General features: G+C 40.9%; 1 protein-coding gene across 3 annotated transcripts in view; it reads right to left on the reverse strand.

The window, feature by feature from the left end:
- LDAH (lipid droplet associated hydrolase) overlaps positions 1-17,432 on the reverse strand; it is a 67,421-nt gene that overhangs the window by 38,896 nt on the left and 11,093 nt on the right. For all 3 annotated transcript variants that reach the window (XM_087823384.1, XM_016224781.2, XM_016224782.2), the window contains exons 3-4: positions 15,106-15,249; positions 8,771-8,940 (exon numbers count right to left, since the gene is read on the reverse strand). In XM_087823384.1, coding sequence (XP_087679510.1) covers positions 8,771-8,940; positions 15,106-15,249 — 314 coding nt within the window. The remainder of the gene's footprint in view (positions 1-8,770; positions 8,941-15,105; positions 15,250-17,432) is intronic.

The following is a 17,432-nucleotide window of genomic DNA, read 5'->3' on the forward strand; positions in this document are numbered from 1 at the left end:
GGCCACGTGGACACAACTGTGGAACTACTATGCACTGTTTTTCTGGAATACTCCAGTTAGCCTTCAGCCCCCAGCACAATTCTAGGATTCTGAGCACTGTCTTCTGAGTTCAATTTCTGCCCCTGGCCCATGCCTCGATACCAACCCCCTTTATCTTCTGTGCTCCAGATGGCTCACACGTTCACATTTCTCCCAATTCCCTCTGAAATCCCCCAAAAGCATTCCCCTGTTGGGTATAATTATTAGTAATGATAGTACATCAAATTTAAAAACTGTTTTAGTTTCTAGACTCAAATGAAGAACCAAGTATAAGGCACAAAAACACTTTGGCAAGGATGCAAAGATTAAGAAAAATTCAATTTTCCTAGTTTTCAAGTGTGCTTAAAAGACAAATAGAAGGAAACGTGATCCAACAAATGTTCCAACATCTCTCTCTGCATGGGCTGTTTGCCTCGGCATATGTTAAATTATCTCCCACTAAGGACAAAAATATTCTCTTGACCAGCTTCTTCCTTATAATTTTTTCTTCTCCCCTTTACCGGCCAATTCCTGGATAACTACCCATTTATCACCTGCAGCTTCCTCCCATTATTTCACTAAAAATGTTCTCTCTGAGGATATCTTCAGTGACCTTCTGATTACTAATACCAGAAGCCTTAAGTTCCCTTTCTCTTTAACCTTTGTGACACTAGACTCGGCAACCCATTGCTCCCATCCCCCAATTTATGGTTTAAAACCACGATGATTACTCTTTCTGATTTTGTGGGGTCCAGAATTCAAACAGGGCTCAGCTGGACTTCTGCTCCACATGGGTCATTCCCTGGGCTGTATTTAGTAGCAGATGGGATAGGCTGGAAGGTCCAAGGTTTCACTCATGATGGAGCCTCCTGACTCACTGGACTTCTTACAGGGCAGCTGGCTTCCAAGAGGGAGAAAACAGAAGCTCCCAGTACCCTTCGGGCCTGGGCCTGAGGTACCAGAACATCACTTTCACTGTACTCATTAGTGAAACCTAGTCACATGCCCAGCCCAAGGTCAAAGGGGAAGGAAAAGAGACTTCACCTCTTGAGGGAGGAAAGGCAAAGAATCTGCGGCCACCTTTAACCTACCACATGTCCACAACTCTCCTGACATGTTTTCTCACCTCGTAGCTTCCGTGGTATATTCTAGTCTATTCAATTGTTTTTATCTTGACCCACAGAAAGATATACATTCCATATTGTAATCTAGGACATCAACACACACTCATAAAAAGTGAAACAAAAGTTTCACAATACCTACCTTTATTACAATCCAACACCCCCCAGTCTTTCCTGTTCTTGTTTACTCTCTTTTATTATATATATTTTCAAATGCTGTTTTATTGTTCGCAAGTGTACGCGTCCCTTCTCTGGAGAGGATTATACTTCACAGCCTCACTGTTGGTAGACTTGGTCATGTGAGCTGCTCTGTCTGATGCAGCGTGAGGAGGGACAAAGTCATGTCCAAGCAGAGGTTTTAAAATGCAGTGTGTGGTCACGATTTCTTTTTTACCCTCTGCCACGAGACTGGAATATTCCAGATAGAAGTTACTCCACCAGTCTGCATTCTGGAGTAAGAGTGCATGGAGAGAACTACACAGGGGCAGCCTACCCTCAGAACACTTGTATCATGAGCAGTAAAAAGTATCCTGTTGTTAAAAGCCACTGACACTGTAACTATAGGGTAGTCTTCCCTGTCTTGGCTGAACCACCGGTTGCAACCCACTGAGGTGACTTCAGGAACCACGAAGGGACCGCAGGCAATAGTCCGGAACACTGTGATACCTTCTGCCTTTTCCTCTCCTCCAGCCTCCTTTCCACCAAATACAGTCATTCCCCAATACGCATCTCTGATCTGCTTCTTTGCTCTCTCACAATTCCCTGGCGTGTCCCATACACTGTCCTCACTATTTCTCATCTGGACTAGCAAACTTGCCTATCACTTGGTCATTCACTTTTTATCCTATGCTCCCCTCCCATTTCATTCTTTTCAGTAGAGATAACTTTACCTGATGCAGGACTGTTCTTATCACGGGTCCTTCAGTGGCTCCTTGCTGCCCAGAAAATAGTCCAAAGCCCCTAGGCCAAACTTTCTCCCCCTGCACCTCTATCTGCCTAGGTTCTCACATCCCCTCGCACCCTTCATGCACACTACGCTGCATCCAAATCAGACCACTCACTGCTCTTTTCATGTGTCCAGTGATAAAAACCATTTTTCCTTTTTCATACTGTTTCCACTGTTTACAACGCGTAGCAACCTCTACCACCAAAACGTCAAATCTCTCCTATGCTGACCATCCTCCTGGTCAAGTGCCAGCTCTTTCATCACGCCTTTCCTGATATTCCCAGTAAGGAGCCACCCCTCTTCAAAGCACTCAGAGCCCATGGTACTTCCTCATTTGCCTTCCAATTCTTATCGCTTAATGTAGGGACAGGACTCTGCCAACAGCTATTCTGAGAAATGAATTCTCTCTTACTCGTCCCCCTCCCTCCAGATTACCCTGACTGCTGAACACGACTTAGTGCTGTTACCTGAATGTTCTCACAGGCACGTCTAACTCTGTAGATGGGGAGGTGCATCAGCACAGTGAGTGAACCACAGTTCAATAATCTCAGTATCTGCAGGATGTTTGAACTTACACTCGTCCCTGGTGTAGATGAGATGTACCCCTGAATCAGCACCTACGTGATCTAACATGCTATTCCAACCCTTTCAGTGAAGTTTTTCAAGCTTCTCAGCTGTACCTGTGGTGTACTTTGAGTATCTAAAATTTTAAGTCTCTAAGAATACCAGTAGAGGCTCCCCAAAAAACAAAAGACAAAAAGGCTCTGAACAATAACAAGTCCATGTACTTAATTTTGTCAATTTTACTCTTATGTCTCATTTAAGACCTGTTCATTCTTACTTGAGACAAAATTCTAACACAGTTACCTGTTTTCTTGACCCACAGCAAATTATTAGCAACAAATTCTAAATAGGAAGCAGAAGTGGCTCCTAGCTCTAAGGGAAGAGATAGAAAAACCATAAAATAAACAGACATTAGAAATATATATATATTTTAAAAAGCACTATTAGCTAAGAAATTTCAGGACACAGGCAAAATCCCTTTTTGTGTAGTATAACAACACTATAAAAATGATGTCCTTGAATCACTAATTCCTCCATAATTAATATGCATTGCTGAAGAAGGCAGATCAGTAAATAATATATTTTAGACACATTTTTATGCAACCGGATAAAATAGTCTGGTACTTAAAGGAAGTAAGTCTAAGTAATCTGGAAATTTCATTTAGAGAGAAGATATTTTTGCCAACCAGACAGAAAAAGGAAGCTCTATGTTACTGTGCCTTTTCCCGAAAGGAAGGCCAAATAATATAAAAAATTAAGTTTTGCCCAGCTGGGCGTGGCTCAGTGGTTGAGCATTGACCTAGGATCCAGGAGATCACGGTTCAATTCCCCGTCAAGGCACAGCATGTGCCTAGGTTGTGGGCTTGATCCCCAGTTGGGGGCAGGCAGGAGGCAGCCACTGATGTTTCTCTCTCTCTCTCTCCCTTCCTCTCTCTGAAATCAATAAAGATATATTTAAAAAAAATAAAGTTTTGCCCCAGCTGGTTTAGCTCAGTGGTTAAAGCATCAGTGCAAGGACTGAAGGGTCCTGAGTTCGATTTCCAGTCAACAGCATGCACCTCAGTTGCAGGCTTGGTCCCTGGCCCCAGTCGGGGTGTATGCAGGAGGCAACCAATCGATGTGTCTCTCACATCGATGTTTCTCTCTCCCCCCCCTCTCTCTCTCTCCCTCCCTTCCACTCTCTCTGAAAAGCAATGGAAAAAATATCCTCGGGTGAGGATTGAAAATAAAAATAAAAAATTAAGTTTTGAAGGATCTGATACCCTTGGAAGTAGAGGAAGTATTATCATTAAATGTTATATAAACTCTTAGGGGAAAATAAAAGTGAAATTACTTCAAGTTCACCTCATGACTCAGTGCAGAGCCCAGTTAAGAATCAAAGGCTTTCAACTCCCAACCCTGAACTTTACGCAAACAATTTATTGGCAAAATCAGATGGTACGTTTTGAATATACGAATTGATGTTGAAAGAAAGAAGATTCTAGATACAGGGATAGAATGCTACTCTTCTGTTCCCATGTTACCCCCCACCCCAAACTGTCAGAGCAATCTTCATGGGGTCTCTTGTTCCTTGAGCTAAAACGTAATGAGTCCCATGAGCATACTCCAGAACATCTGTAGGCGCTGCTATTATCCCAAGGTTGAAAGAGCTATCAAATATCTCCTTAGACTCTCTTTATACCCACAGCTAATACAAAATGTGCCCCACCCCTGGAGTCAGACACAGCCAAGGCTGAGTCCTGGCAAGGCGCTTTCCTCGCTTGTTGCCATCTATAAAATGAAAGCTGGGACTAGATATTCTCTAAAGCCGATCTCAGTGTTAAGATCCCATGAGTCTACAATTGTGTTTATTATTATAAGTCACGACAGCTACTACTTAACAGTTATCTAATTACTCGCTTTCTAGGCTCTTTTTAAATTCTTTATTCTGAACTTTACTGTCAAAACATATGAAGAAATTCTATAACTCTATGTACCAAATTTGCTTAAAGAAAAAATATTTTAATACCAATTTTTAAAAGACCTATTTTTTTTTAGTATTAAAATATAGGTCAGACTATGTTTAAAATATGCAATAAGTCTCTAATAATGATTTTAAGACCAAAGTTTCCTATAATTAGTTACAAAAATATGGTAAAGAACTGAACCAAAATAAAACCAAATAAACCAGCTACTAAACTACACACATGTCCTTAAAATCTTATGGGAGTCAAATATTCCAGTAAAAATAACAGAAGAGATGGAAACACAAGTTTCTTATTATCACACTTCATATGTTATAAAACATAACAGCTAACTTATTTTTGGCAAAATGATTAGGGATTGCAACACTCTGGCTTATACAAACTTATTTGATTGTCAAATGCATCTTAAATGGAGCGTGTCATGCTAACTTCAGGCATGCAGGCACTGGGCCGTCTCAGAGTAGCCTAGAGACACTGAAATTTCAACACTTCAGCAGGGATCATACCACCAAAATTAACTGGGCCAGGTGCTTAAAGAGGGGCGGGGGGACTTCAACAATGTAGTTAATTGAAACCAGATAAAACTTTTGAATAATAAAAAAAAATCATACAGATGTTCACCCTCCTCCCAGGTGACCTTTATGGACAATCTATTGCACACGTTATTTTTAAAAATACACCCTTTTTAGGAAAACACAGTTCACGTGTCTCTCTGAAAACTATAATCACAATGTGGGTCATGTGTCCACAAACAGCCTCGATTAAGCTTGTGTTTCATCTTCCTTTTCCCTTTTCACCGCTATTCCTGTAAGGGCAAGAACACCTGAAAGTAAAGCAATACCTAGAAAGTTCTAAAGCTGAAGAAATCACAAGAAACGACACCAGCCTTAAGAGGCATTGTATGTCTGTCCTAACAGACACTGTGAATGCAAGCCCAGAGAGGCGGGTTCAGAACAAATGTGTTGAACAACTCTTCTCACAGACGCATGAGAAAGCTACACATCACATGCAGAAAGGATGTGCAGCAAAGCCCCAAGAGCAGATCTGTGATTAAGTTAATAAATTGAAGGATACAGAAGTCAATATTTTCTTCCCAATGCTTACACAACAGTGTACTCCTCAGGGTTCTCCAGAGCAACAGAAGCAACAGGAGATACATGGAGACCTATCAGATACGTGGAGACCTATCAGACACATGGAGACCTACCAGACACGTAGAGACCTATCAGATACATGGACACCTATCAGATACATGGAGACCTATCAGACACATGGAGACCTATCAGATACATGGAGACCTATCAGATACATGGAGACCTACCAGACACATGGAGATCTATCAGACACATGGAGACCTATCAGATACATGGAGACCTATCAGACACATGGAGACTTAGCGCAGGAATTGGCTCATGCAATTATGGAGGCCAAGAAGTCCCACAATATGCCACATGGAAGCTGAGAAGCAGGGGAGCCAGTGGTATAATCAGTGGGAGGCCACAGGCTTCAGAACTGGGGCTGCCACTTGGTGTGAGTCTGAAAGCTTGAGAATCCAGAGATCCAATGTCCTAGGGCAGGAGAAGGGGGGTGTCCCAGCTCAAGAAATGAGGGAGAAAGAATTCACCCTTCCTCAGAATTTTTGTTCTATTTGGGCCTCAAAGGATTGTATGATGCCAGACCCCAATGCTGAGGACAGATCTTCTGTTCTCAGTCTACTGGTTCAAATGCTCATCTCTCCTGGACACATCCTCAAGGACACACTCAGAAGTAATGCTCTACCAACTATCTGGCTGTCCCTCACCCCAGTCAGGTTGACACAAAAAATTAGCCATCACAGACAGTAATGCTTATTATTATTTCAAATATGCAAGTACTCTTTTTAAAAAATGTTTTTAAAGCTTTTAAAACACCTGGAACAACTAATAACCAAAATTATGTTTCATATCAGTTTGTTACATTTTATTAGACAGGACCAAGTGAATTCCTATACTGGGAAATAAAAAGTCCGTGTGTGTGTGTTTGTGTGTGTATCTACATGCTGGATTGTACACACAAGTAAAATCCTAACTGCCAGAGTGGTGGGATAGGCACCTTCTGACATGCCCTCCTTCCCCGTACCCAGTGATCCTCACCTTCTAATATTCATGCTCTAGTGTAATCCGCTCCTCTTCAGTGGGGGCTGGACCTAGTGATTTCCTTCTAACAAACAGAATACTGTAACAGTAATGGGATTAACATTTCTGTAATCGGGTTACAGTTGGACTCCCATCTTGCCAGCAGACTTCTCTGGCTCTTCTCCCACACTCACTCTCATGAGACAAGTTAGAAAGGCTCACTCGTTAAGGAACTGACAATGTCCTCCACCCAGCTGCCAGGGATGAACCGAGACCCTCCGTGCAACAACCTATGAGGAATTGAATCCTGCCAACAACCATGCGAATGAGCTTGTAAGCAGCTCCTTCTCAATTCAAATTTTTTTTTTTTTAAAAAATATATCTTTATTGATTTCAGAGAGAGAAAAGGAGAGGGAGAGAGATAGAAACATCAATGATGAGAGAGTCATTGATCGAGCCCACAACCCGGGCATGTGCCCTGACCGGGAATCCAACCCCGATTGCCTGGGTCCTAGGTCGACGCTCAACCGCTGAGCCACGCCCGGCCAGGCTCAATTCAAATTTTCAGATAAGACCTTTTGATTAAAGTCTTACGATAGACCCTGAAGCAGAGGACCTAGCTAAGTCGTGGCCAGATCCCAGATGCACAAAAACCGTGAGAGAAGAAATGTGGATTGCTTTATGCTGTGACGTTCTGGAGCAGTTTGTCACACAGCCGTAGGTAACTAACACAGTAGTTAACCTAATGTCTGAGGCAATGATTCCACTGCCATTTCCATAAAATAGTCACCAATACCTTTGGCAAATTTTTAACTTCTAGGCACCATTTTTAATTCTTTATATCATTCCTCAAAAAATTCCTTCAAAGAACATATTACTATCCCCATCTTACAAATGAAGAAACAAGGTACAGAGAGACTCAATAACTTATCCAAAGTCACACTGACAAAATATGACAGAGCAAGTATTTGAACCTAGGCGTCGTGCCTCTAGTGCCAGGGCCCACAGCAACTGTGCAAACAGAACCACCAATTAGCAGGGCTTGCAAAGATGGTAACCTCATAATACGATACTAGAGGCGAGTGAGAAGGCAGAGATGAGAAGCCATGCGAATGAAGGAATCACTTCCTCTCCTGCATTCAGGTGAGCAGGCTCAACGGAACATCTTCACGCTCCCACACATCCTGGAGTTACTTAGTAGTTATCACACCTAAGGCTTAGTCTGTTCTCCTTCTAGACTTCAGACTCTTACCTCAAAGACTCTCCTATTCATTGGGATGTCCTCAAAGCACAGCACAGGGCCTGACATATAGCAAGTATTTAACATGTGTGTTGAAGAAATAATTTATATTGTGAATCGCATCCATTCAATGGGTTATCTCAATGGTATGTGTTAGAGTATAAGGTTTTGCTTTGCTTTGAAGTCTCTTGTAGTTCACTACCTTTCCTGGGCACTTTAAATAGGTCTTTGTGTTTCCAGTGTTTCTGGCAGATAGTGGCACCTAATAAGTATTTCTGAATGAATGAATGAATGAGTGTCTCAAAAAGCCTGCAACTCTACAGAACTGATAAGAAATCATACTTAGGACTAAATGAAGATTTCATGTTCCATAAAGACAGTTGTTTGCCTATCAATGATGATAAATTTTCTTCCTTCTAAAAGGAAGCATAAGCATTTGCAAAATACTCTCCCAATAAAGATAGATTATTGTTTAGGTCTTACCTAGTGGTTGCCCTTAAATATTCTTTTACAAAAGACAACAATTTATATGTAACTTAAGAATTCCAGATAACCCTAGAATAAAAGGCATTTGGTTGGAAAATTCCTAGCTTTTTCAGCGTTATTTTTTGAAACATTATGAAAACTGCATGAACACACGCTTACACAGGCCCACAGTAATATGAAATAAAGGATAAGGCAGCTTCCATGTATCCTCTCTGTTTCAATTGTCAATTAAATAAGAGCGACCAGAACAAAGGAAAGCTGAGGGGGATTTGTCCAAGTGCACCACTAGGAACCCACACCTCCTGTGGCATACTTACTGGGAGCTCAGGGGCATGCTTCAAGATCTGAAGAGAAATGTAGCAGCCTATTGAATGACCAATGACCACCAGCTTGGTTTCCTTTGGCACATGAGTTCTCAGGAAAGCTATTTTGTGTTCTACTTGACCATGGAGTCCATAGATGTCCTTAATTTCTTGAGCTTTTGGATCTAAAACCAAAGATATGAGCATGTTTTTATTTAACAAGTGAAAGTAATAATTTCATTGGGAAAATATTTTTAAAATAACAGCAATAATAATAGTAGCTATCATTTATTTAAATCCTACAATGTGTTAGCTATAGTGTTAGGCACTAAATTATATCAGCCAATCCTCACAACAACCCTGGAAAGGAAGTATTAGTATGTTCATTTCATATAAGCTCACAGACATTAGGTGGTAGAATGACAGTCACATGAAGAGGGGGAGACTAAAACTCAGGTCTCTCTGTCCTCAATGCCCATAAACTTTCAAATATTTCATGAACTACAACTGTTGGCTTAGGTAAGTGGTTCTCTGACTTGGGCATGCACTAGAACCCTCTGCAGGGTTTGTTATAACACTGATGGCTGGGCCCCACCACCAGAGCCCCTGATTTAATAGGTCTGGGCTGGAGCCTGAGAATCTGCATTTCCAAGTTTCCAGATGTTGATGTTGTTGGCCCTAGGACCACACATTGAGAACCACTGGTTACACTAATTTATATGATCATAAACAATGAAGAAAATCCATGACACTGCTTCATTATTTAGTCTTTGTTTGTTTGAAGAACTCAGGCAGAAAGTTAAGCGGAAATGCTGTAAGCTGTTTCTTTTAACCAGCACGGTCCTGATCTGAATCATGCCCTCTTCCTTTCACAAATGAACTGACTTCCAGATTCTTCAAGGCTAATTAAAACTTTACCTAGCTAATCTTCAAGAAAAATAAACAAGCCTTCCTCTGTGTTTAACCAGTGCTCCACTCCTACTACAGCCCTTTCCCATACTCGTACGGTTGTCTGTTTATTTCCTCTCCCAGGCTGTGAGCTCCTTGAAGGTGAGGCCTATCTTTTCATTTCTGTGTCCTCTGTGACGAGCACACAGTAAATATTATCAGAGTGAGAACACGAACTGACAAGGCCAGCTCTGCGGATGCTGCCAGCTCTGATATTCTATAAATATGTAACACTTCAAAGGTTTTCCCTGTGAACGAATATACAACCCCAATGTCAGAGCGTAGTACTTCAAAATAGCACAAGGGACTCAATTGCTTCCTAAAATCTGCATCGCTGGAATACTAAATTTCTTGCCTTCACGACTCCTGCAAGGTGCTCATGTAAACTACACTGAGCCCCAATGTGGCCTATTCGAAAGGTGCCCAGGACTCATTAGGAAAGGCTGCTGTTCCATCTGACCTGTACCTGCTGTTTTCATTTCCTTCAGTGCTCACCAATCCTCCCTTGTTAGTTTAGATAACTCCTCTTCGGCCTTCAAATTCTCGGCAAGTGTCACCTCCTCTGGGAAGCCTGTTTACTATTCAGCAGGTAAGGAGTAAAGCGGCCTTCCTCTTGGCTTCCACAGCATCCTGCGCCTATCTGACCACAGCACTCCTGACTTGCTCCTACTGTACAATTCAGCTTGCCTATCTCTGTTCCCCAATCCTGGCATGCAAGTCATTGGAGAGTTTTTCCTACTGAATCGACGAGGGTTAGCTCCCTACTTCTGTGGCACTACTGACCTCCCAGGTAAGACATATTCTGCCCTAATCCTCTGCCCAAGTCAGACCAGAACGCATTCTCCATTTAACAAGGAAGCTCAGCATAAAACAGAATCAAGAAGAGATAGAATCTGGAAATCTGACTTTGGTAGGACTCCTGATGAATCCATATCCAAATGTTTATTTAATATCATTTTTAAGTTTGAGTAGATTATACTCCCCTACTCTCAGTGCACCTTCTCTGATTATCCACAAGTGATCATACTGCCTTCTGATACCCCAAACCCAACACCTACAATGTTTGCAACCCAAGGTCTTTCTTTTTCACAGTACACAATGTTTAAAAATGACAGTCTTCCTTTCATTGGGACCGTATGTGATAGAACTAGAAACAGGATACAAAAAAGATGGCACTTTTTCTGTATTGCTTTATTTCATTTATTTTAATTAACAAAAATATGCAATTATGGCAGAGTGTTAATGATCAAAAGAGCAATGAATAACAGAATCTTAGACTGTTATACAAAAAAATTTTAAATTAAGAATGCTCTGACATGCTGTTCCTAGCTATCCTACATCAATTTTATAGGGAAAACCACGACTCACTTCTCCATTTCTCCCAATGGAACACAAAAGTTCCTAAGGACGTTATCTAGGCTCATGCAAGCAGAGGATGAGAACTGTCCCCAATTCTTCATGCTTACTTAATTCACCAATGCAAAGGTCTTTTTTTCACAACTGCCCCGGTTCACTAAGCTGATGAAAAAGTACACTCTCATAGTTTAGGCCTCAACTCCCTACATATTTTGTAAGCTCCTGTATCTAAACATTGGTGGGACTCTGTTTGCCTTCAAGGTATTCCACACAGAGAGGGGGTGGCAAGTAGGCACTCTATTTTAAACTGCTACCTTACTTAAAATACAAACAAAAAACTTTGTAAACTCCAAACATGTCTTATAGAATAGTTTTTAATTGTTACTCTCCTCACAGATGGTGAAATCCAGGGTAATCATATTATGCTCTCCACTTGACTAAAGCTAAAGATCTGGAATCTCACCAGGGAAAAGATGGGGGCTGGGAGAGAGAGAGAGAGTGGGAGACTGATTTAGCAAGGAGAACCTAATGTTAGAGACTTAGCAAATAATAAAAGCAAAAGGCAGAGTGTGAGGTGTGAATCTGGACAAGCTATGATGTCCATGGCTGTCGGTGGCTATGGGGAGAGGTGGAACAAATCAGGTTAGAAAGGAAGGCAGAGACTAGACCAAGGAGGACACTGAACATCACCCAGGAGTGGGGACCCCACTGTGTGAGCCGTGAGAAGCTATCTAAGGATCAGGAAGGGAGGGGCTGCAATCTGGTCTCTGTCATAGGGGTAATACTTCTCTCCCTAGTCCTGCTGTGCTTCTTCCTTCTGTCTTCCCCGGGGCTCTAACAATTTGCTGGATTTAACTTCTTTCCATGCTCTGCCCTTTGTTGTACTGACTCCTCCCACATACTTAGAGACCTCCTTGTTTATTTCCAGTGCCGCAGCCCTGAGACTTGTCTGATCATCCCTCCTTGGGCTCATCTAGTCATTCCATGTAATTTACCTCCAAGTTCCTCTGCCAACACAGTCCTGGCCAGAGAGAAAGCTCTGCTGGGCTCTCTCAGTTCTGGGTACTGGAATTGGAGTGGTTTAACGTATCTTTGGATAAGCATGACCCAAATTCATCGTTAGTTGAAAGAGTGTGTAACATTTTTAGATACTGTTTTATCAGCTGAAACTAAACCACTATGATTTCCAGCTTTTATGTTATACTTTTTGAACAAATGACTTAAAATAGTTGATAATGAATCTGCCATCAAGGAAGCTGACTCTATAGTAAATCAAAGCCAGAAAGAGTTTATACTTCTAATTCGTCAAATTTTCTTTTCACACTTTTTTTCTGAATCACCCCCTTCTGACATTGGTGAACATCTGTTCTCCCAATTATACTCAATTTATGACCGTGATAATGTGGTGCAACGAGAATATTATTTCCAACTGTTCATAATTGTAACATGTGCTAATATGAAGTAAGCATATTTTTAACACTTGATGTGTGGTTACAGCCCATGTCCTTTCTCTCGATGATTACATATTTTTCACACCGTATTTTGCACGTTAGAAAACCTGTACTTTAGAATAATAATCTTGGGTGACGAGTAATATATCTGTCCTGCCGATCCAAAGCAATCTACTCTAGCATGCACTTGCAAACATAACCTCCGACATGTGAAACAGGTGAGAGGAGAACTGTTCGGGTGAATGGGGGTGCTAGGGTGGCCCAGAGCCCCGCCTGCCCTTCACAGAACATTTGGGCCACTCAGAACACAGATGGAAAGTCACTAACCTCACAGGTGCCACCTCTGTTTCTTTGTGGACCTCTGCAGCTCTACACATAACAACCTAGTAGGTTGTCAATGAACCCTTGATGATGATGAGTTGCCCTTTCACCCCCTCTAGAAACCAGTTTCCTTTGGCCCAGTGGTGGCCCTTTGGGCTAATGCCTCTAGATGGCACTGTTCTCATTAGGTAGCAAAAGACCCAGGCTCTAATTACTAAGTTATTACCTCAATAGTACACAAGCAGCCCAAGAAATAAGCATACTTAAAATAAAGTTATAAATAACAAGATGTCAATTTAAAACACGAATTAAAGACAATTCCCAGAAATTCAGGCACACAATAGGTACTTTCTACTGGCTTTCCTCACCAGCATTTACTGGTAAAGGCCTATGGCAGTGGTTCTGAAAATGTGGTCCCAGGGCCAGCAGCATCCACATTACCTGGGAACTTGTTTGCCCCCCACATCAACACAATCAACACCTCATGGGGGAGTGCCCAGTATCTGTGTTTTAATAAATCGCCTCCAGGGGATTCTGCCCCATGCTCAAGTCAGAGGGCGCCTGATCTAGGGCTGCCCTTCAAGGGTCCATTTTCAGCTTTCAAAGTTGCTATCCGTGTTCTGCTCAAATGCCTGCTTTACTGGACCTAAAATTTTTCTTTGGGCATATATGAAAAAATAACTTAAAACCATAAAAATGCATCTTTTAAAATATTTCACAGCAGAGCAAGTATTTGCTATACAACATTTTATTCCCTTTCACTCACATTTCAATATGATGGTTGTTGAAGCAGAATCGAGGCAAGAACAGAATATTCAGCTTCATGTCACCACTGCTATTAAAATCATTCACTGTTAGGTAATCAATATTTACTTACTGTTCAGAGTACACTCTAATCTTTAAGAAAGGGTAAAAAGTCTCATAAGTTGTATTCATAGAAGGACACACACACACACAGGTAAAAAGAGAGAAAAAGACACTCTGAAAGGGGTCCTTTCAGGTGTTTATGAAGCATTTGCAATGAGTTCACTGTTTCATCTATACTCCATCTACCCTGTCCCCCTTGAGTCACAGCAGGAAAAGGGTCAAAGGCTAGGGTATATCCTGATCTAACCTAAGAATTAGCTCAGAGCACCTAAACCCGAAAGCTCTGTCTCATTAGCACTTAGCACAGCCAACTGAGATGACCCACCGACAGCACGAGAGCACTTGCTGAATTAAATGTTAAAGGACTGGCTTCTTGTTGAGGTTCTGCCACCACTAGCAGGAGATCACTTAGTCCTGCTGGGTCTTCCCTTCCTTGAAAAATAAGGGTTTAAGGTGGGTTCTGATGTAGACAAACTTTTAGGTCCAAGATTCTATAATTCTTTTTTCTTTCTGTAACACTTTTTTTTTTTTTCAATTTTGGAAACTTTCCAACATACACAAAAGTACTAAAGGGTAGTATAATTAACCCCATGTACCCATTGTCCACTTACTAAAATTATTTTTTTTCTTTTTCCAGCTTTCTAGAAGTATGATTGACAAATAAATATTATATATATTTAGGCTGTACAAGTGATTGTTTTTAAAGGTGTACAATGCGACAATTTAATAGACATATACACTGTGAAACGATTACCACAATCCCATTGATTAATACATCCATTGCCTCACAAAGAGTAGTGTAAGTGCCTGACAAGGCTTTAATTAACGAGGACTTCATTTCCAAAGACATCCATCTTGAATAAACATACAGCCAGCTGCACGTCACAGCTACTAGCAAATGACCAGATAAAGAACTAGGCTGCCCTACCCATGAAAGTCCCCACTCCTCAAAATCTCTTGAAACCCCTTCCTGGTCTCTTCTTTGTTTGGTCCTTAAGTGCCCACGTGATGAGCAGGCCTGTTTATCACTTAATCTTTCTCTAAAAGTGAGACTGAGAGATTCTTTAGAGTAAGGACCGTGGTTTATAATACCTTTTCTCCACCATTCCTCTTGGTACAACCCTGGAAATGTAGTGCATGACCAGTAAATATAGAGTTGATTACTAGTTGGTAAATAGAGAAGGAAAGTCCTAGACAAATTGTTTAATCTGCCCAAAGTTTCAGAGAAAATTACCTGTAGAAGAATGAAAATGAATCTAAAAGTCCTAAAATTACCAAAATGTGGCATGCTGGGCCCAATGCCACAAGCAGAGGTTTCCTCTGGAGTAGTGTAACTCTAACATCAGTGGGCCTTCTAGAAAATGATCACACGCCCACAGTAGAGGAAAGATGTTAATAAAGACATACCATCCGAGGCTGCAAGAATCTTCTTGCCTTTGGGGGCCAGAACATGCCCAGCATGACTGATAAGCCAAATTGGAAAGCGTCTGTTTATTGAGGTGTATAAAGCCTTTGCAAATGGCACATAAAAGGCACAAAATCCTGGGTTACCTGAGAAAGAAGCACAGACCTTCGATTAACCAAAGTGATAAACTAACACGAGATATGCAGAATGGAAAAGGATTTTTCTCAACAAATACAGTAACATTTACACATACACCTCAATTTTAATATCCTTTGTACCTTAAGTCTGGGAATGATCACTTAGAAAATTTCCGTTCCTTTGTTCTCCAACCGTTTCAAATAAATTCTTCCTCCCCGTTCCTCAACTTAATAAATGAAACCAGCAATCACAACCCCAGTGCTCTAGTCCTAACACCAGGAGTCATTCTTGGTTTCTCCTTGTTTTTCACATCCAGTTCATCAGTAAGTCATGTCGACTTTGCATCCAAATACATTTAGACTTCGTCTACGTCTCTCCGTTCTTATCACTTTCAATTGGGTTTCCTGAACAGCCTTCTAAAGGGGTATTCTATCTTGTCCCCCTGAAATCCATTCTTTAGACTACCCAGAGGAATCATGGAACCTCAACTCAAACCATAGCAGTACCCTACTTAACCACCTTTCGGTGGCTTCCCATTGCCATCCGAATAGTCTAAAATCATTAACACTGCCTGTAGGTCCCTTCAAGATTTGACTATGCACAGCTGCTAAACTGCATGAAAACTAATTAGTATAAGAATCGTTCACAAACAGAACTTTAAGGAGGCTACTAGGTGTTTCCTTGTCATTTATCACAAGTATTTATATTGTAAACAGATATATAGTTTGATCTTTTGGGGAAAAGAGCACCAGGTAATATAAATGGATTATTCTTGTGTATGTACAGAGGTATTTTTGACATGGGTTTGCTATAGAAAATGAATAAATGGTCTTTTTAAAAGCGGAAATCTGATACATCCTTGGGGGGAAAAGACAGTAAAATGGAGTTTTCATCTCGGGATCATCATCTGTATGTTTTCATAGATACTAGTCCATTTCCATCAATATCTATTTCTCCAATCAATTTATCTGTTCTTTATCCTATTAGGATTTCTCCTCTTTGCTCTTACGTGACATGGTTTTGCTGCACCGATTTCTTCTTCATTGTCTATCTTTTAGTTTCCTAGATGGGTAACGTAGCAAAGTGGATTAGGGCACAGACTCTGGAGCCAGGCTGCCTGGGTTGGAATCCCAACTTTGCCACTTACTAAGTGTCTGACCCTTGGCAAGTTATTTAACCTTTCTGAGCCTTGGTTTCCTTGTCCATAAAATGAGGATGATAATTGTACTATCCCATGTGAGAACTAAGTGAATTAATATATGTAAGGTACTTAAAAACTGCTCAATACATAAGCGTGTATAAATGTTAGCTATTCACACCTGTCATCACTGTCTAGCCACGACGATAATATATGATGGCCTTGTAAGCCATGCTGTTATTTTGCTTCTGACCCGATGACCCTAGTTCAAATTTTTTTGTGATGGTGCTGGTATCATTTTTGTTAAATAGGACAAAAACTTCCTCAGATGCAATAATATACTCTTTGCTCAGCTGACTGGCCCGTGCAGCTGGAGGAGAAAGGAGGGGGGGGGGGGTGCATCAGGATGGGGCTGCTGCACACATGGTGCATGTGGCGGACACTGTTCCATGTTTTATATTTAAATCTTCAGTGAGTGTGGAATATTTGTGAGTATAAAGTACAAAGTAGCAATCCAACTGCTTTCCGAGTAATGAGCCAAGTGTCCCAAGTCCATTTATTATATAATCATTCTTTCTGCATTGACTTGAAATGTCTTCTGATCCAATAGTGAATTTTTACATTAGCTTGCTAATTCTGATTCCAAATAATTCCACTAATTTTTTTCCTTCTCTCCTCGCCAGCACCATACTGTCTCAATTACTACACTGTGTTTTTAAGGTAGGGCAAATCCCTTCTCTTTATTTTTCCCCCCTAAGTTTTCTAGGCTGGTCTCATAACCTTTGGAATTATTTTCACTAGTTTCATTTTTAAAAAATCTCTTTGGAATTCAGATTAAAATTTCATCTTATTTATACATGAATTTAGAAAGATTTGATATTTTTTTACATTACTGATTATAACCTCAGAGTGTGGTATGTCTCATATTCAAATGTTTTATGTTTCTCAGCAAAGCTCTATAGTTTTCTTAATATGCCTAGAAAATAATAACAGTCAACATTTTTAAGTGGTATAACTTATTACACGACAGGCAGTATTTAAGTGCTTTACATG

This window comes from Miniopterus natalensis, chromosome 13 (genome assembly GCF_054644295.1).
Source record: "Miniopterus natalensis isolate mMinNat1 chromosome 13, mMinNat1.hap1, whole genome shotgun sequence".
In the NCBI taxonomy this organism is placed as follows: domain Eukaryota; kingdom Metazoa; phylum Chordata; class Mammalia; order Chiroptera; family Miniopteridae; genus Miniopterus; species Miniopterus natalensis.